General features: G+C 51.7%; 1 protein-coding gene across 1 annotated transcript; it reads right to left on the reverse strand.

The window, feature by feature from the left end:
- Positions 1 to 17: 17 nt before the first annotated feature.
- SLA2 (Src like adaptor 2) lies at positions 18 to 22,344 on the reverse strand. Its single transcript, XM_046679212.1, has 8 exons — positions 22,013 to 22,344; positions 18,668 to 18,801; positions 14,001 to 14,100; positions 13,531 to 13,617; positions 11,407 to 11,510; positions 2,549 to 2,698; positions 1,626 to 1,758; positions 18 to 1,181 (listed from the first exon to the last, which is right to left on the reverse strand). The coding sequence occupies exons 2-8, from the start codon at positions 18,756 to 18,758 to the stop codon at positions 1,016 to 1,018; spliced, it is 831 nt and encodes a 276-aa protein (XP_046535168.1). The 5' UTR covers positions 18,759 to 18,801; positions 22,013 to 22,344; the 3' UTR covers positions 18 to 1,015.
- Positions 22,345 to 23,206: the final 862 nt, after the last annotated feature.

Consider the following 23,206-nt stretch of genomic DNA (forward strand, 5'->3'; position numbering starts at 1 on the left):
AATGTTTTCAGATACTTGAATAAATCAAATCTTTAATTGACAACCTGCTGATGATACCTGCTAAAGCCTCTCCCACCTCACCTCGAGCCTCAGGACCCCGTAGAGGCGGTGCCTTCCCATCCCTCTTCTTCCCCTCCTTGCTCCCTTGGCAGCTCCAGCCAGGCCGCTTCCCCTTTATGGGCCGCAGGGAAATCAAGGGCTGGAGTTGGTTTAGGCTGTGGCCTTGCTTTGTGAGAGAGGGCTTACCACCTTCTCATGCCCTGATGCCCCTGTCCCGCACCAAGAGCTGTGACTGACCTCGCTGCAATGTGCTGGGGTCAGGAGGTGTCATTTTGCATTTGGCCACAAGATGGCAAGGCCATTGTAGGCAGAAAAACTTGGCCAGGTTCAGATGGTAAGCCACAAAATGAAATAGAGATCTGAGAGCAAGGACTGTCCAGAGAAGGGGCTTGACAGGGACATTTGAGGACCTGGACTATCAGAGGTTCTTCTCTTTGGGAGTCAGGTGGCGACTGGAGAACCCAGGTTCTGCCGCTGTGGTAAGCCGTCCATCCCCTCTGCTTTCCTGTCCTTTCCAGGCCAGCCCCACATTCTGAGGTAGGGTAGTATTCTGAATGAGATTTGTACATTTTCTGTAAATGATTTTTTTTTCTCCTTGATGCTAGTGGTTGTTTCTGCCTGTGGGTGGAGCTGGTTAGCAGTGGGGGTGTAGACTGGGACTCAACAGGTAGGGGAGGAAGATGGTTCTGGAAATCCGAAACTTGGGAACTGACTGCCTCAGACCCCAGAGGGAGCTTCAGTCTCTTTGGTGTCCTGGCCCTGCTCTCAACTAGTGTAGATTTGAACTGGAGTTTGCAGGCAGGGTCATGGCACTGGGAGGAAGTTAAGTGACTTAGGGCTGAGAGAGGAAGGAGCAGAGGATGCAGGTGGGACCCTGGATGTGCCTCTGTGTCCCAGCCCTCCCTTCAGTGTACAGACTTGCCTCTGGGGTGCTCAGGATGAGCTAGTTAGGGTTCTAGGTGCTACAGCCTTGGGTCCCCTTTCGGCCTCTGCTTTGGGCCTTGGCATCATCCAAGGAGATGTCATCGGTCAGGCTGATGTAGGAGCTGAGGGCCTCCCGGAGCCCCTCGCTGAGGACAGATGCCTCCCCTGTGGCAGATGCTTCAGAGAACAGGAGGGAGCTGTGGAGAGGGGAAAAGAGCTGGGTCAAGGAGCCTCTTCCTTCCTCACTCACCACACAGTTCACTTTTCTCAAAACCTTTCTTCAAGTCACTCCTGCTGAAAGACGGTGGCTTCGTGTTCCCTATCAGATCAAACCCCAGCTTGACTTCTCCACTCACTGGTGCTCTCTTTGCTACCCCATCTTCTCTGACCTTCCTTCCCTCCTGGCCATCTTGGCATACAGGCATGCTCTATGTCCATGCCCACTTTTTCCTCCCTGCCAGTCCTCCCTACAGACCCGCTGAGCCTGGGCTGGCCTCTGCAAGCTCAGTCAGTCAGTGCTCACTTCCCCCATCGTGTCTCTGAAGGTGACAAGCTCATTCTGGGTTGTGGGTTCCCAGGGGCAAGTCGTTCTATAACTCTTTTTTCTTCCACCTGCGTGTTCCAGGGGTCCCCTCACTCACCTGTCCAGTTCTTTCCAGTTGAGTGGCGTTGTCTGTACAGTCACAGGTAGGGGTATGGCCTTGCCAGGGAGTGGGCCAGCCCTCCGCAGGGCACAGGGCTCCTTGAGGAGGCAGCAGATGTCATCCGCCAGCTCTGAGGAAGAGACCTAGACCCTTGACATGGCTGACTCCAGCCCTGCTTTCCTCCCCCACAACCCCCATCCTCACCCTGACAGCTTCCCACACTTGGCAGGTGGGGGCATGGTCAAAAAAGTGTGACAGGGCACGATCCCCAAGCTGTTGGTCTCCTAGAAGCTGAGATGCAGTCAAATGTCATTCTGGGCTAGGTTTTGGGAGACTTAATTTACTGTGTGATTTGGGGTAAGTTGATGGACTGCTTCAAGCCCCGGGTTCTGGCTAAGAAAGTGCTGTAGGAAGAAGAAAGCTAAGGGACGCTTAATCTCCATGTGTACCATCAGTATCCATTGCATGGAACACCTCTCCAGAAAACCCCTCATCAGTTTTCCCAGGGGTAGCCTTTCCTCTTCTGCCCCTTTGACACTGTGCCCTAGTGACTACCTCCTCTAGTGCCTGGACAGGCATTAGAAAATGCTAACAATCAAGTGAAGTCCACAACAGCAACAGCTGTGGGCCTAGCTCCTATGGAGAGAACTGTGCCTGCCACTGGGGACTCTGACTCAGAACCACAGTGGTGGGCAAGGTACTGGCGTGCACTCACACGGGAGGTCTGTGGCTCTGTCAGAGCATAGGATGAAGACAGGGCCCCCAGCCTGTGTTTCTTGGCACCGGGACAGGCATGAAGATAGGGGAGGCCCCTTTTCTGTCTGGATATTCTTCAGCAGGGAAAGTGCCTAAAGGCATACTGTCTGCCCCCTAGACCCCACATCCCAGTCTACTCTCACGGAGGCAGGGAAAGGCCATACCAGAGTAATGGTCCACCAGGGCCTGGAGTGAGGGGAAGGTAAGACGTGGTGAGATGTACAGCCAGCCGTTGTCAAGACGGTGGATCCTGTAGTGTCTGATCCGGTCCCAGGATGAAGGGCGGCTGAGGCGGACTGACAGGGTGTAACAGCCTGAGGAAAGGGTCCAAGGTGAGACTTGAGGCCCCGCTGGGACCCAGCCCCACCCAGATTGGGAAAAGGAAGAGATGAGGTGACCTCAGAGAATGCCCACAGGGCCCAAACAGAAGGGAAGTGGACAGAGGAAGGACAAAGACTTGCTCGCTTTGTCATAAATGACAATATATTCATAATAGGGCTCTTGTGAGGATGAAATGAGATCAGACACACAGAGCCCTCAGTGCAGGGCCTGGCACAGTTTAAGTGAACATTAAGTGTTGGCTGTTGTTATAAAGACTCAAGTAGGCAGAAGTATTAGAATGTGAAAATGTGTCAGTAGATGTCAGCAAGGACGTGGAGAAAGGAACTTTCTTACCCCGCTGGCGGAAAGATAAATTAGTACAAGCCACTTTGGAAACAGTCGGCATTAACTAGTCGAGTTGAACATGCACATACCTCACAACCCAGCAGAGTTCCATCCCAGCACGTTACCTTAGAAATGCATCAACAAGAATATTCACAGCTGCATTGTTTGGAAAAGCCCAAAATTGCAAGCAGCCCATTTACACTCGCTAAGATGGTGGATTATAGAATGTAACACCATATAGCAGCAAAAGTTAATAACCACTACACATCTAAGCATAGATAAACCTTAAAGATAATGAGCAGAAGCAGTAAGTCACAGAAGCACACAGTCAGTATGATTCTATTTAAATAAAAGTCACTGGCAGTGAAGACTATCTTGCATAGGGACACCTGTATGGCGAAGCTATGAAGAAAATAACAATGATTAACAGGGAGGCATGCAAGGGGCTTCAAAGGGATTGTCATTGTACAATTTCTTCAGCTGGTAGGTGGGCACATGGATGTTGGTTTTATTATTAGTCCTTAACCCTTACATATGTATTATATACACTGATGTATGTGACAGAATTTTTCCAGTTTTGCTTTTTCAGTTTTTAAAATCAGCTCTATGGAGGTATAATTTACATATAATAAAATGCACATGTTTAAAGTATACAGTTTGATGGGTTCAACAAAAATTTTAATTTTTTTAAAAAAAGAATTGGCTAGAAGAGGAAAACACATGATCGAAAAATGAAGAGAGAAAAAAAGACTAAAATCATTATAATCCACAGGCCTCCAGTAGTGCTCAGCAGATGAGGATGCATATGAAAGCACTTTATAACTGTAAAGTGGGATTCATTTCTTAAGTCAACACTTCATCAAAGCCAAGTGGGAAGAGGGCACTTAGTGAAATAATACTAATAATGTATTATTCCTATCATCTAGTGATCTAAAGCTATCTGTAGCTTCCATTTATTGAGTGCCCACTACGTGCTTTGTATGGATTATCTCATCTAATTCTCACAACCGCTCCATGAGGTAGCTACCATTTCCCTACCACAGATGAGAGAACTATGGCACAGAACCTGGAAGAAGAGGCAGTGACCCCCACCAAACTCACCCTGTAGAATGCCAACAAAAGGCAGGAGTGAATTTCCCAAAGTTTGGTGACAGGGTCACTGCCTCTTCCAGGTTCTCTGTGCCATACTTTTCTCGTCTGTGGTAGGGAAATTGTACCTATCTCATACAGTAGTTATGAGAATTAGATGAGATAATCCATATAAAGCACATAGTAGAGTGAATTTCCCAAACCACAGGCACTGCTCAGTTTTAGGAAGCATTTACTTTGAAGAAGTGGTCTAAACACTCCAATTCAAAAGCAGTTTTTCAAACTGGATTTAAAGAAGCAAGACCCAGCTATTTGATAAACACACTCAGACTATTAAAACACAGGCTAAACCTAAAAAGAAACAGATGTATCATGCAAACATCAATCATGGGAAAGCTGGAGTGGTCATATTAATATCAGACAAAGTGGAATTTAAGAGCAAGGGTATTACCAGAGATAAGAGGGACATATCAAGAAGACATCAACATCCTGAATTTGTATGCACCCAATTACAGAGCTTCAAAATACGTAAAGCAAAACTGACAGAATTAACAGAAGAGATGGACATCTATAATTATAATTGGAGATTTCAACACTCCTCCCTCGGTATTTGAGAGAAAATCGATATGGATATAGAAGATTCAAACAATACAATCAATCAGTTTGACTTAATTAACAAGGAACACCGTGCTCAGCAACAAGACACGTTTTCTGTCAAGTGCACATAGAATATTCAAGACAGAGCACAGACTGGTCCATAAAAACTAACTTAAAAGGATTGAGATTATTAAAGGTATGTTCTCTGACCACACAGAATTAAATGAGAAATTAATAACAAAAAAAAATCTGGAAAATCCCCCAATACCTGGCAATAACCCAGCGACTGAAGAAGAAATCACAAGCAAAATTAGAAAATATATTTAACTAAATAATAAAAACACAAATATTTGTGAGCTCAGCTAAATCAGTACTTAAAGGTACATGTTGTAGCTTCAAATGCTTACAGTCGAAGAAAAGATAAAATAATCTTCTACCTTGAAGTAGAAAAGGACTAAATTTAGGTAGAAGGAAGGAAATAAAGCAAAAATAAATGAAATAGAAAACAGAGTAAAATCAATTAAACTAAATGCTGATTCTTTGAAAAGACTGATAAAATTGATAAACTCCAAACTAGAATGATGAAGAAAGAAAAGAACGCACAAACTACAAATATCGGGAGCGAAGAGGAAACATCACTATAGCTCCTACCACATTAAAAGGACAAGAAAGGCATATTATGAACTTCATTATTTTTTTAAAGATTTTATTTTTCCTTTTTCTCCCAAAGCCCCCCGGCACATAGTTGTGTATTTTTAGTTGTGGGTCCTTCTAGTTGTGGCATGTGGGACGCCGCCTCAGCACGGCCTGATGAGCAGCGCCATGTCCACGCCCAGGATCCGAACCAGCGAAACCCTGGGCCACCGAAGCAGAGCACGCGAACTTAACGGCTTGGCCACAGGGCCGGCCCCTGAATTTTAATTTCTAAAATTGGGAACAAAGCAAGAATGTTCTCACCAATTCACTCATTGTACTAGAGGTCCCAGCCAGGGCAGTAAGTCAAGAAAAACAGACAAAAGCTATATGGATTGGAATGTAAGTACTTAAACTGTGTTTATAGACAATGTGATCACATACATACAAATCCTAAGGAAGCTACAGAAAAGCTACTACAACTAATAAGTGAATTTAATAAATGTGGAGCAGGGTCCCTGCTGCTTTTTCCTTGTTCTCTACCTGACTCTGGAGGCCCCTTGACCTCTGCACCTTTAAGAAGAGTCTCTTCTGGAGCTGTGCTGTGACCCTGAAAAGGCTCTGTGGTTGGGAAAGGGCTAAATATCTGAAAATAGGCCCCAGAACCCAACCAAACCAGCTGACCAAGTCCCCACATCCTCTGCATGGTTCTCCAGCCACCCTACCCTGGCCACTGTCACCACAGTTACCAGAACCAGGAAGGGTAGCTACACTGAGGATCGGGCTCGTAGGCGCAGGGATAATAAGCAAGCTCTATCAACCCCACGGTGGGGACAGGTCACCTACCAAGGCCTGTGACTGGCTTATGTGCCTGGTATCCTCCTTTTCCTTCTCACTGCATGCTCCAGCCAGTCCCAAACACCTACCGCTCCCTCCCAGTTCCAGGACATCTCCCTTTAAACTCAGACTCTCTGAGCTCAAATCCCACATAGAGTCCTGTACTGTAACACCCCTGCTGCCCCCTGCTCACTAGCTGTGTCTCTAAGGCACATTATTTGACCTCTCAGATCTGCTTCTTCACCTGCAAAGGGGGAAAGTAAGTGTCCCAATCTCTACAGATCACCACGAGGATTCAGATGGTGAAGCAGGTAAAGCATTTAGCAGTGTGTGGAGTGTAACAAGCACCCAATAACCTTTATCAGGCCTCTGGCCCTTTGCTCATGCTGTTCCTTTTATATGGAACACTCTTCCATCTGATAACCCCCAGCCTTCCTTTTAAACTCAGTTCTGCTCAAACAACAAGTCCCTGGAACACCTTCCCTGTCTGGGAGAACCCCCGCCCTAGGTTTGCCCAGGCATGAGTGCTTTTGTGGCACCAAGCATCCTACTCTGCCACCGTCTGTCCCTCAAGCCGACCTCTCACCCCTTCCGCCATACACACAGCCAACCACGAGCCTCCCAAGGGATGGTTCCAACTTATCCTCCCACCATCTTCCCATCTCAGAAAACAGCAGTGCTATTCATCCATTACTAAGCTCCTAACTCCGGAGTCATCCCTGACTCTTCCCTTCTCTCACACCTCACATCCCACCCAACAGAAAGCTCTACTGGCTACGTTCAGAACATACCCGAATCCGACCACTTCTCACCCTGACGGAGCCTGCAACAACTTCCCATGTGGCTTCCCACGTGGCTTCCCACTTCCGCCTTACTGTACCCTGCCAAGTCCTCTCTTCACAGCAGTCACAGGATCAGGCCAGGCCACGCTCCCACTCAGAACCCTCCCTGTCACACCTAAAATAAATCCTCACCCTGGAAAGGCCCCGCATGGCCCCCAAGGACCTTGGGTCTGCTCCGGGCACACCTGCCTCCTGCTGAGGACACATCTACTGGGAGGCCTTTGCACACGCACACGCATCCCATGACTCTGTTCCTCTTAGGCTCATGTACTGCTTCTTTGCAGCACTTACCACCACCGGACACTTTATTAGTCATTTGTTCACTGTCCACCTTGCCAACTAGATTGTGGGCAGGGATTTTACTTTTTACACTGTTGAGTCTCTGGCACTTAAAACAGTGGCTGGCACAGAGTCGCCACGCAATAGCTATTTGTTGAATGAATGAATGAATCTCTGTGATAAACGCTGGACAGAGCTGTGATTACAGGCAGTTCTGAGGAGTCCCTGTCACCCTTTGCACTCCTACCGCTGTCTGTGGACACAGATGGTGTTGGGTGGCAGTCTACCCCACCTCGGCACTTCATCCTCTTCCCGCCCCTCAGTGTACACACAGGCACTCATTCCCTCACTCATTCATTCGGTAAACATCTGAGCACTTCGTACGTGCTGCCACTGTACCAGGCCCAGGCACAGGTAATCTGATCTTCATACCCTGGGGACAGAAGTGCTGTCCCTCTGGCACATCGCACAGCCGGAATTTTCCTTTATGGTCTTCATTTCAAGTATTTAGTTCCCATGCTCTTAGACCACATACCCTGATTTTAAGAAATAAGTTTATTGCAGCTACAGAAGAGGTCTTTTCAAGATGCTATGGGACTTGAGAGCAAAGAGTGACAAACAGCCTGGGGAAACGATATTGAAAAGGGTCGTGAAGGATGAGTGTGAGTTTGTGCAGTGGAGGAACGGAGGACAGGGCCTTCCCGGCTGAGGGAGGATTGTGTGAAAGGATGCCACAGTGGAAAGAACAAGGTGTGTTCATGCACTGAGTGTTCTGGTGGGCAGTGGGCCGGAAGGCAGGACGTGGCAAGGAATGGTGGGAGCCAGGGCTGGGTGCAGGGACTGGAGGGAGACCCACTGGGAAAAAGGCAAAGAGGGTACAAGGTCCTGGGTTCCGGGAAGCTCTACCAGGTTTAGCCAATGTCACATCCTGGCCTGCAGGGACGTCTGGAGTCAGGCCCCATGTTTTCCCAGGTGTTCTGAGGATGATGTCAAGAGGAAGGGTGGGGTCCACAGTGGTGTGAAGGATCAGATTAGGAGCTGTGTAGGGGGGGTGGACCTAGCAGGACCCTCCTGAACTTCCTCTGCGGAGCTCTCGGAGAAGCTGCGAGCCTCGGGGATGCTGTGCCTTGGAGCCTCCACTGTCTGAAGCCTGAGGACAGGAAGCAAGACTTAGCAGGCCTGACTTGGAGGAGATGCTCAGGAAGTGTCTCCCCACTGACAGAACGGACATGGGCGAGCCGCTCAGTGGCAGGAAGCATGTCTTGCTCATCAGTGTCCCTTACAGTGCCCAACGCAGAACAGACACACAACAGGACAGCAGGAAGGTGAAGAAGAGGCGATGTTGTTGGGGCCTGGCCCTGCCACTGACCTCTGGAGCAGTCCTGCAACCTCCACAAAATCTTCAGTGCCCCTTCACAGACCAAGGTATGTGACCTGACTTGAGCCCTGCCATGGCTGCCCCAAGGCCTAGAACACAACCAGGTATGCCAGAGGGACTCTGGGGAAGATGGGGGAGCCTTCCCGTCCCCACTCTAGCTCTGAGCAGAGGTTCTTGGGAGCTCATAGGCCCCAGACCTTCTTCCTTAGTCCATACACAGGCTCAAAATCTCTGCAGAATTTCCTTCTCAGAGGTGTCTGGACCTTGGGCCAAAGAAAAGCTGATCCTGATAGCACTCCCTCGGTCAACAGTTAATTACCGTTATATATGACAAATTCGTCATATAAATGGAAAAAACATCGTCTCTTATGACTGAATTCTGGCTTCCCTAGATTGGAACTGTGTTTTCAAACTTAAAGAACATAACAACCATCTGGAGAACTTGTGAAGGAAGATTTCTGACCTCTACTCCCAGCAGCCTGATTCAGTAGGTCTGCAGTGGGGCCCACAGTCTGCACCGTCAGAAGTTCCCCTGACAGTTCCTCTGTACTCGGGTCTCAGAACCACCGTTCTATGACGTCCCTCGGGCCCCTGGAGCTGCGGTGTCAAAGCTTTTTTGACCACAAACCACAGTATGAAATTTTACACTGTGACCCAGGACAAACAAAATTATCTAAAACAAAAGTCTGATGAAGCCATGTTTCCCCAACCCCCAGTGATGTACCCTGATGTCTCCTGCTGTATTTCACTCACTCACTGGTCCAGAGACTCCTGGACCTTAGCTGCACATCAGAATCCCCTGGGGGGCTTTGACAGCTTCCCGGGTCCAGGCCACACCCCTGACCAATTAAATCAGAAACTCCGGGGGTGGGGTGCAGGCATCAGTAATCTGTAAAGCTCCCCTAGATGACTCCAACATGCAGCCAAGGGCTGGATCAGCGCTTTGTCAAGTGTGGCCCCCAGGCTAGCAGCAGCAGCACCTGCGAATGTGCTGGAGAGGCACAGCCTCAGGCCCTGCCCCAGACCTGCCAAATCAGCAATGCCAGCGGGGTGTGGGGCCAGCTCTGTTTTAACAAGCCCTCCAGCTGATTCTGATGCCCACCCAGGTTTGAGACCCACGGGTCTATAACTACCAAACTAAACTGATTTCTCAGCTCACAAATGGGTCATGACCGGCAGCTTGACACTGTCCTAAAGGAAGGCCCAGACGAGAGATTAGAAATTAGTACCAGGGAAGTCATTGCCTTTCCTGCAGAAGTGGCAAGTCTCTTCCTTTTTTGATAATGAGAGCTGGATTCTGATGGGAAGCTATGGGGAACCTCAGAGTCAAATCTAACCTTGATCCCAGTCTATGTGGGTCCTTATCTGTTTTCTCTTTTATTTCTCAGTCGGTTCCTCTTGTACATGTACCTTCTTGGGAAAGGGGCAGAGTGGCAGTAAGTGCTGGTCACTATGCTCTTGCAGCTGAAACCAGGCCAGAGTGGGTGGGGGTGGGGCAGCTGAGCACGGAGCACTTCCTGTGGCTTCTCAGGCTCCTGAGGCCCGGTCTGCAGCACCCCTGCCCCTATCAGCATCACCGCTGCGGTTTCCTGTTCGCAGCTACGGTGCTCGGGCCAGCCCCCCACCCCAGCCAGCCTATGGGTATGTGTGAGGGTGGATGCTGATGCTGCCTGGAAAACAGCTGGAGGGGCTGGGGGAGACATCAAGCCAGGGAGCTCCGAAAGGAAGGGGAGGAGAGGCAAAGATGCGTTGGAGGGGGTCCAGAGGGAGACTGAGTAGAGTGTAAAGGACCCTGACCACCCATCACAGTCGGTTCCAGTTAGGGCAAGCACAGGAGGCCGGACCTCACTCCTGAGTATCTCCTCCCATTGGGTTCTGAAGTGAGACGAACCTCAGCTGGGTTTGAATCCCAGCTCCGCACTTACTAGCTGTATTTCCCCAGCAAATCGTTTCTCTGCTCTAAGCCTCAGTTTCCTCATCTGTAAAATGGGGACAATGGAAGTGCAATCCCCACAGGGCTCTTTGAAGGCACTTAAAGGGCCTAACATAAACATAGGCGCTGCCACTCGGTCTACGTCCCTCTCTGCCCCTGCAGTGAGGGACTCAGGGCGGCAGCTCAGAGGGAGGCAGGGGCATCAGCGATAGCCTTTATCAACTTCCTGTTTTGTTTGCACCCGGGGTAGGAGAAGTCCCATATGAACCTGCAATGTGACACCTCCCTACCCCTCTCCAGGCCTCTGTTTCCCCATCTGTACAGTGGAGAGAGGGAGATCATGAGGTGACTTCTAACAGATTTTCTGGCTCTGACTCACTGGTGACCCAAAGCACAGAGACCTTGTCAACCTGTCAACTTCTTGCCAAGAGATGAGGATTATACTGAGTCTTGGGGAAGGAGAATTAGTACTGGTCAGGGCAGGGAAATCCTGTGACTGTACTCTACTGCAAGTACCAGTTGCCAAAGTGTTGGCTGAGCCTGGATCCCTACTATGGGCCATTCACACCCACTTCTAGAAATGCAGGTTGCTTCGTTGCTGATGGACTCTCATGGCAGCAGCATGGCGCTCAGTCAGACAGGCTGCCCGACTCCAGGCCAGGCATTCCAACCCTTTGCAGTTGGCCTCCTACCTCCACTCCCAAGTCACATCATACTTGGCTCTTAGGATTCAAGGGACGAGCCCAGGACGGGGCTGAGCTTACCCACCTCTCCTGGTCTGGCTCTCCCGGATGAGGAAGGCCCCTCCAGGGTTTCCAGGCAGCAGCAGCAGTTCCTCAGCTTTCTCCCGGCTCAGGCCCTCATACAGCCACCTGGGGAAGAAGCAGAGAGAGGGACAGAGGTCAGCCTGGGGGTGGGTGGGCCGAGACTCTACTGGAACCCCTGCTCCTCTCTGGGCCTCAGAGCTGTACCATGAAGAGCTGGCCTCGGGGCCTCCGAGGGCCTCCCAGATTTGTCCTGGTCCTGGCTCCAGGGGCCTCAGACGACAACCTCATGAGGTGACCTCCGGCCTTCTGTGCCTGGTGACTTCATTCCCAAGTGGCCAGGGGCAGGTTGGGTGATCCCAGACTCTCCTATCACTTCCCAGTTGCCCCAGCACCCCTATGCTATCCACTCACCTTTCTAAGCCTTCACCTTTCTAAGAACAGCCCGTTTTCTTTTTTTTTAGCTTTTAGTAAATATTTTGTTTGAACATAAGTTTAACTTTGTAGCCAAAAGGTATGCAGGTGAGCATTTATTATCACTGAAATCTAACTCCCACTGACGCTTATTTGTGGGTAGAAAGATTGGAACTAGAATGTTCAACACATTCTAAAATTTTGGAAAAAACCATGCAGCCGGTAGCTTACCATCCAGGCCTTCCAAAGCACAGATGGTACACAACCTACTCCTTGGGGCCTCTTTCCATGCTGGGATCGTTGGTTACTCTGATCCCACATTTTCCTTCCTCTTTTCACTTAATCCCTCACCTGTGTGTGTCCATGAAGGACTTAACCACAATGGAAAGTTCCGGCAGTTTTGCAGGAAATTTTTTTTTGGAAGATTAGCTCTGAGCTAACATCTGCCGCCAATCCTCCTCTTTGTGCTGAGGAAGACTGGCCCTGAGCTAACATCCATGCCCATCTTCCTCTACTTTATATGTGGGACGCCTACCACAGCATGGCTTGCCAAGTGGTGCCATGTCCACACCTGGGATCCGAACAGGCGAACCCCGGGCCACCAAAGTGGAATGTGCGCACTTAACTGTGTGCCACCAGGCCGGCCCCTGGAATTTTTTTTATTATTAGTCCATCAGCCTCTGGTGTGCCCAGAGTCATGCCCTGGGGCCCAAGGCAAAGCCTACAGAAGCCAATTCGATGGAAATTGCTGCCTCTGTCATTTTGTGAAATTCCACAAAGTCAGAGTCAAGGTTGAGCTGACTCCAAGTAAATAAATCAGAGAAACTGCGACTCTCTTGGTGCCAGCAATAAACTTAGCCTAGTTTTGGAGTAAGTACAACAAGTCATTCATAGGACTTACGCAAACTGAGGATGGAAATGAAGGAGCGGCAAGGGAAGGGGACCCTTGGAGGTAGTCAGTGTTTCCTTGGCTTAAACTCAGTGCCACCCTGTGGATGGAAAACCTCTGGCCAGCAGGAAACACAGGGCTGCAGACACACTCCATGTGAGCCTGTTCTACGGGGTGCCCCCACATCTCTGGGTCCCTGTGCTACTTTCAGCAGAGCCAGACACGCCATGAGCCTCAGAAAAGGAAGGCCATCGAGGGCCGGAGCCGTGCTTTCTCTCAGAACTGAGGAGAGGCTGTCACAGCACACACAGTGATGCCCTCCTGACACCCTGTGACTCAGGTAGATCCCACCAAAAGGCAGGTCACTTCCTTTCTCTCTCCTGACACAGAAGTTGCTCCAGAGTCCGTTTCTTTCGCAGCTCACTCTTGGTGAGAGACCCTGCATCCAGCGTCCGGTCCTCCGGCAGAGGCACCTCTTGGAAGGGCAAGCCCAAGGAGGTTCCCCTCGCTGTGGGCGCTGCCCCTCCATTTTCTTGCCTCAGGACACGCTGCTCCCCTCTCCTGAAAGTCCCTGTCAGCGTTCTCCACCACCAGATTCCGGGGCACCCTCCGAGCCCAGACCACCACCGCTGACTGAGGCCTTCCTGAGCCCACCCCTCCGGGCTCTGAGAGGGTTAACCGTCTGCTCCTCTTGAGCGCAGGGCCTGGGCCTGGGCCTGATTCTTCCTCCATCCCCAGCCTTGCTCAGCACAGCACTGGCCATAAAGCACTACATTTGTGGAAAGAGGAAGCTCCCCTAAGGCAGGGCCTGGGGTGTGAACTCACCCATGGGAGATCTTGGCCACATGGATGCTGGGGATGCTGTACTCTCTGCCTGAGACCTCTGACAGCACCGTCCACCAGTCTCCATTCCTGGAGAGAGAAAGGAGAGGGGACCTCTCTCAGAAGGGCCAAAGTTCTGGGAACTGCTCATTCAGGATTCACAAGGACCCTCTAGGCTGGATCCTGTGGCTACCTGTCCCACCTGAGTTTCCCAGGTTTCCTTGTACCAGCCAGTCCAGGCGCCACCTCCTGATGGCAGATGGCATGATTCAGGGGCCCCTGCAAGGCCCTGCCCACCCACTGCTTCTCCCTGCAGGTGTGTCAAGCAATCCCACCATTAGGGCCCCGTGGGAGCTCGCATCAAAGGCCATGCTCTTTCCTCCTGGAGGGAGGGCCCCCTTATCCCATTGTGCACTTTCAGGTTTCCAGGGGAGGCAGCAGAGAACCCCACCCAGTGCCCGGGAAGGACTTACTCAGAGATGATGGTCAGTGGCTCCCCCAGTCTCAGCGACAGCTCTGCCTGCTCACCTACCGGGAAACTGCCCAGGGCCACAGCTGTGGCCCTACTCCTGTCTGGATAGAGAGACAGAGATGCTCACCCTCTCAGCCAGCCCTCCTTCAGATGGGAGGTTTGGTGGAGCCTGGGCTCCCACCGGCAACTTTCCCATGTCTGCTGAGATCCCAAGAGGGCAGCTCCGCAATCTGAAGCTTTTTCAAAACAGCAGGGCTCTGCATAGCCCTAGGGGGGCCCAGACATCTCTTGGGGTCACCTCAGGGAAAAGGCTGGTGTGGCAAGAGGAGTGGGACTCCTGGCTACAATCCCCTTTTATATACAGACCCTCACAGATTTTGATAAAGGGATTCTGCTTAAAACCTACAGCTCCAAGCAGGTATCAGCACGATCCCTGAGCTCAGCTTCTGGAAGGTGCTGATGAGATGGGCACTGGATGGATCAGCTTCGAGGGCTGGGGCTTAGGGGTGGGCATGGGAGGAGGGTTCCTGGAGGGCCCCGTGAAATCACAGATGTGGATGGGCTCTGTAACTCTAGAGTGCTGTGCACGTGGGCAGAGTGGCTCTCCTGTGGCCTTTGTCCAGAGCGGCGGTGTAAGTCTGTGCTGCCCCAACAAGAGGGGTAGTCCCGGTGCCCACTGTGCCTGGCCTGGCCCAGAGCAGGTGCCCAGCAGGTGCATATGGCTCAGTCCAGTGTCCTGGTCACACACCTGCCATCTCTCACTGAACACCTGCATGCCTCCTCTTGGCCCTCACGAGCCCCTGAGGTAGTCATGTCTAGTCAGCCTCATTGCACAGCGAGGTAACCGAGGTTCGGCAGGGCCCTCCTCTGGGAGCAAAAGCACAGCTCCTATGCCACACCACCCTGGTCCCCCTCCTCCCATAGGGCACTGTTGGGACGGGCGACCATTGTGGCTGATCACAGGCCCAGGGCAAGGGCACTGGGCTAGACAGCAGCAGCACACTCTGCAAGGGCCCAGAGTCCCGGGGAGGCTGAAGTTCAGAAAGGGAGTCACAGTGCCAGAGGACCCGCCGCCATCCCCACTCCCCCACACCACCACACTAAGACTGGTCCTGAGGACACTGTGGCCATGAGGCCCAATTTCGAGGCTGGAGAGCAGCGGCCAGCAGCTCCCTCAGCACAGGATGCTCATCCCCTCACCCACCTCAGGGAGCAGCCTGCCCAGTCTAAGTAGACCTCCTGATGCCCGTCTGGGCCTTCCTGTCCTGAAAAACCTGCCCTCCATGGGCTGGTGAGAACCACTTCACCTGCACCCCCGTGTTCCTCCCTTCCTCCCTTTTTATCCTACTTCAGTAGGTGTCTCTGTAAGAAAGGGGAAGGAGAGAGACTTGTGAGCATATCGATGCATCAAGCTATGAAAAGCAGTCAAGGTCAACAAGAAAGGTTTATCTGTCTCCTAGATGCTCCTGAAGGGGCCAAGGCCTGAGAGGGCTCTGAGAGGCCCTCTAGACAGGGTTGGGGACCCAGGAGGTGGCGGGGGGGCGGGGGAAAGAGATGGACAGACAAGGACCCAGGGGATGGGTGGAACAGAACCAGAGCTGGACACTGTGTCGGCTAAGGGCCTCTGCTCTAGGCAGACACGTGAAGAACAAGACTGATTCTGGAAATGGACTGGTTCCTACATGTCCTCCTAGACACATGCAGAGAACTCCGTGGTGGCCCCAGACTGCAGCCCAGGGGTCTCTCCTTCTCTGAGCCGTTGGCAGCACAGGGCCTGGCCATCCACAGTACAGGGAAATGCCTGATGCCCAAACAAACGAGGCAAGCAAGTCTTGTGGAGGGCGTCCTCCGACAGGGTGGAACCAGGTGGCCTGGAGGAGCCCCTTCCCCTCCTGGAAGCCCCGGCCTTGCACCCCAGGAGCCACTGAGCTTCTTGTGCTGTCCCTCCAATTGGCCCTCTCCACCTGGCCGACTCACCTTCCTCCTTCACTCCCTGGGTGCAATGTCCCGCCCAAGGGGAGCCTTCCCCGACAAGCCGCTCTGCACACCCTCCCGGGCAGAATCCCTTAAATCACACTGGCCAAAGTCTAACACGATTGTAATTGATTATTGGTTTAGTGCCTGTCTCTGGTACTTGACTGTGATTATTGGTTTAGTGCCTGTCTCTGGTACTTGACTATCCCTGAGGGCAGGGACTGTGCCTGTACTGTCCACTGCTGTGTCCCCTGGTCCTGGCACAGGCCTGGCATATGGTAGAGCCTCTGTAGATTTTGGATGGATGCAAGGTTGGTGGACAAACACATGGCTTATGGAAGGAGTTGCCCCGAATCCATGTTCCCACTGGGACCAAGGGTAGACCTACTGAGAGAGGCCCATTTTTTCCCCTGGAGACACGGGCAGAGGGATGAAGGCAGTCTCCCTCACGTCCCACAGGGAGGGAGGGCTCCCAGAACACCTGCTGGCAGAACTGGGGGGTGGGGATCGTCCCCCTCAGCACCCTGGGCATGACTCAGAGCAGCCTCAGGCTGCTGCCTGTGGCTAGATTTAGAGGAAACGAGGTAGAGGTCTGTGTGGTTTCCAGGTCTCTTCCTGTGGCACCTGCCGGGCCCCAGGCTCTTGGTGGGATTGAGTGGCTAAAAAGAGGCAGCTGCCTCCCCAACAGCAGTCCTGCAGGGCCCAGGGCACCGAGGCCTGGGGACTTGGGGGGAGGCTGGTATTAGGGAGATGAGAATACTGAGGGATGGGAAGGAAGCCCCAGCCACTGTAGGGGAGTTTTCAGATTGGGGACAGCTGTGTCCAGACACAGACATCCAGAAATTTGGCTCTGCGGTCTCCTAGTTCTGTTTAAGTGTGCGTCCACGTCCTTCCTCCTAAACGTGCTGCTCGGTTTAAAGTGCTCTCCTTATCTGTGGTGGTTAATTTCATGTCAGCATGGCTGCCCACAGCACCCATATGTTTGGTCAAACACCAGTCTAGATGTTGCTGTAAAGATATTTTTTAGATGAGATTAACATTTACATCAATAAACTTTGAAGAAATGTTACTCTCCATAATGTGGGTGGGCCTCATCCCGGCAGTTGAAGACCTTAAGAGAAAAAGACGGGTCCTTCGAGGAAGAGGGAATTCTGCCTCCAGACTCAGGACGGCCCCATCAGCTGTTCCCCGGGTCTCCAGCCTGCGGGCCTGCCCTGCAGATTTCAGACTTGCCGGCCTACAATTGCGTGAGCCCGTTTCTTAAATCTCTCTCTCTTTCTCTGTCTACACACACACACCCCCCCACACCCCTCTATTGGTTCTGGTTCCCTGGAGAACCCTGACGAATATATTATCAAAACCCCAACTCAGGATGTGCTTTGAGAAAGGATTTGTGGACTGTTTGGGAGAACAAGAAACAAATTGGGAGCTGTAGTTTTGACATCAAAATATTAGAATTTCTATGATGTTTTGATGGTCCAGTTGTCCTAAAAACTGGCATTTTTAGTCAGGACAACCTTAGAGAGTCATGGTTATAGGCTCAGCATATGCATTGTAGGTGCTAATTTTTTCCAATTACCAAAGCCCCAATTTTGCTTCAAGTCTTTCACGACTCCTCTCAGGGTAAGAGGAGACACCTTGGAGCATCGCTGTCTGGAAGCTGTTTCTGTGATGAAGGAAATGTTCTGTAATTATGCTGTCCAGTAAGGTAGCCACTAGCTTCACATGGCTCCTGAACACTTGAAATGTAGCTAGAGTGACTGAGGAGCTGAAAGTTTTATTTTAATTAATATTAGCTTAAATTTAAATAGCCACATATGGCCAGTAGCTACTGTAAGGGACAGTGCAGCTTTGGAGAGCTACACAAGCAGGTCTGGCCATCGAGTTGCGAGCTCAGTCTGGGGATAAACTGGCTGAGGAGAAGGGAGGTAGCACCTGCCACTCTCTCACATTTTCTTTTTTGTTTTTTTTTTGAGGAAGATTAGCCCTGAACTAACTACTGCCAGTCCTCCTCTTTTTTTTTTTTTTGCTGAGGAAGCCTGGCTCTGTGCTAACATCTGTGCCCATCTTCCTCTACTTTATATGTGGGATGCCTACCACAGCATGGCATGCCAAGCGGTGTCATGTCCACACCCGGGATCCGAACCTGCAAACCCCTGGCTGCTGAGAAGCGGACCGTGCAAACTTAACCGCTGCGCCACCGGGCCGGCCCTTTTTTTTTTGAGGAAGATTAGCCCTGAGCTAACTACCATCAACTCTCCTCTTTTTGCTGAGGAAGACTGGCCCTGAGCTAACATCCGTGCCCAGCTTCCTCTACTTTATACGTGGGACGCCTGCCATAGCACGGCTTTTGCCAAGTGGTGCCATGTCTGCACCCGGGATCCGGACCAGCGAACTCCGGGCTGCCGAGAAGCGAAACGTGTGAACTTAACCGCTGCGCCACCGGGCTGGCCCCTCATATTTTCTAGTTGATCTGCTTGTTCAATGGCCCAACTGCCGAAATGTGAGCTCCACAAGAGCAGAGCCCCTGCCTGGACGGTTCACTGGGAAGGGCCTGGTATACAGCAGGTGCTCAGTGACACTTGAAGCTGTGCTGGAGTGGCTGGTCAGGCTGATGCGCAGAGGTGGCGATATCCGGCTGCACAGCCTCATGGTACCTGGGAAGGCCTGGCTGCCCCGGGCCCCATGGCCTACCTGGTTGCACGGTCACAGGGCCCTGGCCTTGGACGGAGGGGCTCAAGCTTGGGCTTGGCAGGGCTTTCCCTCTGCTGGGCTGACTTCCCATCGCTCCTCAGTGGAACTCTCAGAAGCACGTCACCGAGAGAAATCTGAAAGAGATGCTGGGATTTGGACAGGGCCGTGGCTCCAGCCTGCTCCCCAGAAGCCCTCCCTCCCCTGCTAGGCCCTGCCACCTCCCTGCTGACACAAGAGGATGATCTCCCCCCCATCAGGCCCAGCCTCCAGCCCCATCCCCCAGACTCTGAAGGCTCTGCAAACTGGACTCTATTTTCTCTGCCTGCCATTTTTTCTTCGCTGCAGCCATGTTTGTTTTTTTTTTTAAAGATTTTATTTTTCCTCTTTCTCCCCAAAGCACCCCGGTACGTAGTTGTGCATTTTCAGTTGTGGGTCCTTCTAGTTGTGCTACGTGGGACGCCGCCTCAGCATGGCTTGATGAGCGGTGCCATGTCCGTGCCCAGGATTTGAACTGGCGAACCCCTGGGCCGCCGAAGCAGAGCGTGCAAACTTAACCACTTGGCCACGGGGCTAGCCCCTTGATTCTCTATTTCTGGGCCTTTGCGTGTGCGGTGCGCCCTCCCATTGGCTGGAATGTTCTTTTTCTCCTCATGCCACTCTGGATCCCACCCTTCCCCACGAAGCTTTCCCTGAATCCCCCAGCCCTCGCTGACCATTCCTATGGCTACTCAGAACTACTTGCTGACTGGGAGTCACATTCTGCCACTGGGTGGCAGGGAACAATGACAGCATGGAGTTTACTCCAAACATGGGGACCCATGGGTGGGCAAGGGGGATCCGAGGGGGCCCAGGAACTGATGTCACAACAAGCTAAGGTGACAGTGAGCACACTGTTATTGGTGTCACAGGGCAAAGTAAGATGACTGGGAGACTGAATGACACAGTGATGACTTGCAAGGCTTTGGAGGATTGGCTGTCGAGCCACTTCCCCTCTCTTTGCCTCTGTTTCCTCATCTGAAAAATGGAGATAACAATACCCACCACAGGGGCCGAGAGCGGCATGTGAAAAGCCTGGGAGGGCCCGCTTCTCCTTGACAGGCCCTGAATGGCCCTTCACCAGAGGCCGCTCCTGGGAGCCTTCCCATTCTCTCTCTCAGCCCCCTGTTGTGTTCCTCCCCAAGTCTTACTTGCTCATTTATTAGACTGTTTACCTGTTTAATCTGCCATTATTCTAAAGCTCAGTGAGGACGAGAGCCTCTTTTTGTTTGCCTGTTGCCGCAACATCTCATGAGGCACCTGGTCCACAGAAGGCCCTAGACTCACGTTAACTAATGGGCAAAATGGTTATTATCTCTTTGGAGAGGTGTCTTATCCTGAGAATAATTTAAATCCCCAGGTTTCCAGGGTAATGCTGATTTCTCCAAACACTCTATGAAAGTGTTTTGGGAAGGTGGCTTCAGCCTTTTCAGTAAAGACAAGGCACGATTAACCAGTCTGGTTCCATTCCTCCGGTACTCATCCAGTCCCTCTCCATGTCAAGCACTCCACCATGGGAGGACGGAGCCACGCTCCTTCCCTGGAGGGGCTCACGGAAAGGCAGGGTGACGTAGCCGGCTCCATCCTTCCCTTTGAACCCTTCACGGTGCCTTGGTGCGGACAGGTGTCTGTCACTATTATGGAGGGACTTCCATGGCTCCTGGGCCAGGAGTCTGAGGAGTAAAGACCCTGCCTTAGGGATGGAACAGCCCTCTCCCTGTGCGCGGTTACCCTCTGTGCTGCAGGCTCGCATCATTGGCACAGGGCTAACAGGCACTGTTTGCGGCTGCCTCCCCTGGCGAGTCCAGTATTCATGGGGACAGGAGCTCTTTAATACCAAACGGGCCCATCTTTAGGAAATGGCTCCTGGCAGCAACTCCCTATCAGACTTTGGGATCCTGAAGCCTTAGCAGTCAGAGATGGTGCTGCTGCTTGTCTCCCGAGGACCTCTCTGGTTCCCTCACTGCGATGGCACCCCCACATCAGGATTTCAACATTCCCGCTGCTCCCTAGCCCTTCCTTTCCCCTTGGCTATGAGGTTCAGGCTCTGTGCTTAACCGTGCAGACACAGGTCCAGAAGATCCCAGGGAGAGAGCTGTCCCGAGCAGCACAAGTGATTAATTCACCAACCAGGCTTGAGCTGTGTGACCTCAGGCAAACCACGTAATCTTTCTGAGTCTCATCTTTGAATCAGGCATAATACCAACGTCACAGGGTTGTGAAGAGAAGTCGAGGCAACAGGCCCAGGGTGGGTGCTCAGTAAAGGTTAGTTTCCTTTCCCCTCGTCAGCAAAACAAAGTCCCCACAATCACCAACTGCACTAAACCCAGAATTTTTTTCCCACAGCAGGTGGAGCTGGGGGATGGGCCTGAGGGAGGCAGAGAGCCACACTCAGGCTGGAAGCCCCTACAACGCTCTGCCAGCTCCCTTCACCTGGTCTGCTCAAATCCAGGAAGCTCCCTGGGGGCGAAATGAAGACCATGGGATGGGTAGGTTCATGAGAAGGAGAGACTTGTAAAACTTTTAAAAGAGAGAATCTAATCATTAGTTACACAAGTATTTGAGCAACTTAGTATGTGCTAGGCACTTTCTGGGGGACCCGGGCGAGTGGGTGGAAGGAAAGTTAGGAAAAGGCAGCTGAGATCAGCACACTGCCCTCAACTGCTTTTTGACCGTCTCACTTGGTCCTTTGAGAAGTCAGCAGGCTTGAATCCCATTCAGATACGATGAGCAGGGCCCAGAGAGGGTGAGCTGTGCTCACTGTCACGCAGCTGGTTGGTGCAGGGCTGGGTGTACAATCCACATCTTTGTATTTTTGTGCTTCTGAAGATAATTTCTCAGCAGCGGAGGGAGGAGCGATGAATTTGGATTGAGCCAAAGACCTCTCCCTCTCTTTCTACTGAGAAATATCACCCTTTCGAGAGGAACTGTAGACTCTAGAGACACTAGAGCTGAAAGTGTCTTCAGAGAATATAACCCAGACTCCTCTCATTCACTGACGTTGGGAGGCTATGGCCCAGAGAGGGCCCCAAAGTCACATAACAAGTCGGTAACCAAGAAGGGACCAGAAGGGGCATGAAGACAAACTGAAGGGCATGAGGTAATTCTCCGGGGGCAGTCAAAGGGGGAGGGGGAGGCCTCGGACCCTTAGGGGACCCTCAGAAACCACCCCGCTTACATCCTCAGCAGAACCACTTCCCCTTCTCCCTGACCTTTTGTGTCCCACCTGTAAAGCCCCCTCCTAGTCTGCGGGGACCATCCTTCCTCACAGTCCCAAGGCCATCGGAAAATAAAAGCAAGTATACTTACTGGTTTCCTGCCATCGGAGGCTTGGGGCGGGGGCTCAGCTTAGACACATGCTTTGGCGGGAGAGGTTAGGGCTTTGGGGGGCCCTTCTGGAAGTCTGCCAACATACTTAGTCCTAGGACACCCAGAACCCTCCAGGCCTGGGAGAATCTTCAGAGAGAGGCTCTCAGTGTCGCTTTGGGTAGCTCCGTATTTGCCTGTGGTCAGCAGTTTGTACACCCACTGGGACGGGAGCTCTGTGTTCCTTAGGGACCCCTGACTGGGCAGCCCTCTCAAGCACAGCCTGGCCAGGGAAGAAGGCCCAGAGCTCTCTGAGCTCTGTGATGGGGTCCTTGGGGCTCCTGGCTCACATCTGCAGACTCTGTGGTTCTCACAACCACCCGCTTCCTCTGACGGCATCATAAACCATCGAGGAGTCACCTTCCCCAAGTTCCTGTTTCTGGGGGAGAAGCAGCTGCCTAGTCATGATCCTGGAGGGAGAGGTTTTTCTCTGGCTTTGTGGCTTGGTCTTGCCCAAGGAACACAGAAGCGACGCAAATGAGCAGGAGTTTCCCATGCTTACCTGATCATCATAATCACCTGAAGGACTTAAGATCAGATTCCTGGGATCCTCCCACATCTTCTGAATCCAAGTCACCAGAGCAGCCTAGGAATATGAATTTTAAATACTCCAAGAGATTCCTTTGACTGGAAGTCTGGGAAGCACTGCCTTGAAGTGATGTGTCCCAAACTTCAATGTGTATAGAATCCCCTTGAGATCTTGTTGAACAGTAGATTCTTGTTCCGTGAGTCTGGGGTGGGGTTCAAGGCTCTGCCTTGCTAACAAATCCCAGGAGATACCCATGTTGCTGGCCCGGGCACACTTCGAGTAGCAAGACCCGGACAGCGCTTCTCCAAGTGTGGTACCCAGGCCAGCAGCCTCAGCATCATCTGGGAATTTGTCAGATATGCAAATTCTCGGGCTTCATCTCAGATCTGCTTAATCAGAAACTCTGTGGGTGGGGCCAGCAAGTCTTTTCATAAGTCCTCCAAGTGATTCTGGCGCACACCCCAAGCTTGAGAATCACTCAGCAAGGATAAAGAATCTCTGATGGAATTGCCTTTGATTCGTGTTAACTTCAGTCATTAAAATTTAATAAAATCCCCAACTCATTAAAATCTAAATAGCCACACTCACTTGCTGCCTTTCCTTTAGCG

This window comes from Equus quagga, chromosome 12 (genome assembly GCF_021613505.1).
Source record: "Equus quagga isolate Etosha38 chromosome 12, UCLA_HA_Equagga_1.0, whole genome shotgun sequence".
Taxonomy (NCBI): Eukaryota; Metazoa; Chordata; class Mammalia; order Perissodactyla; family Equidae; genus Equus; species Equus quagga.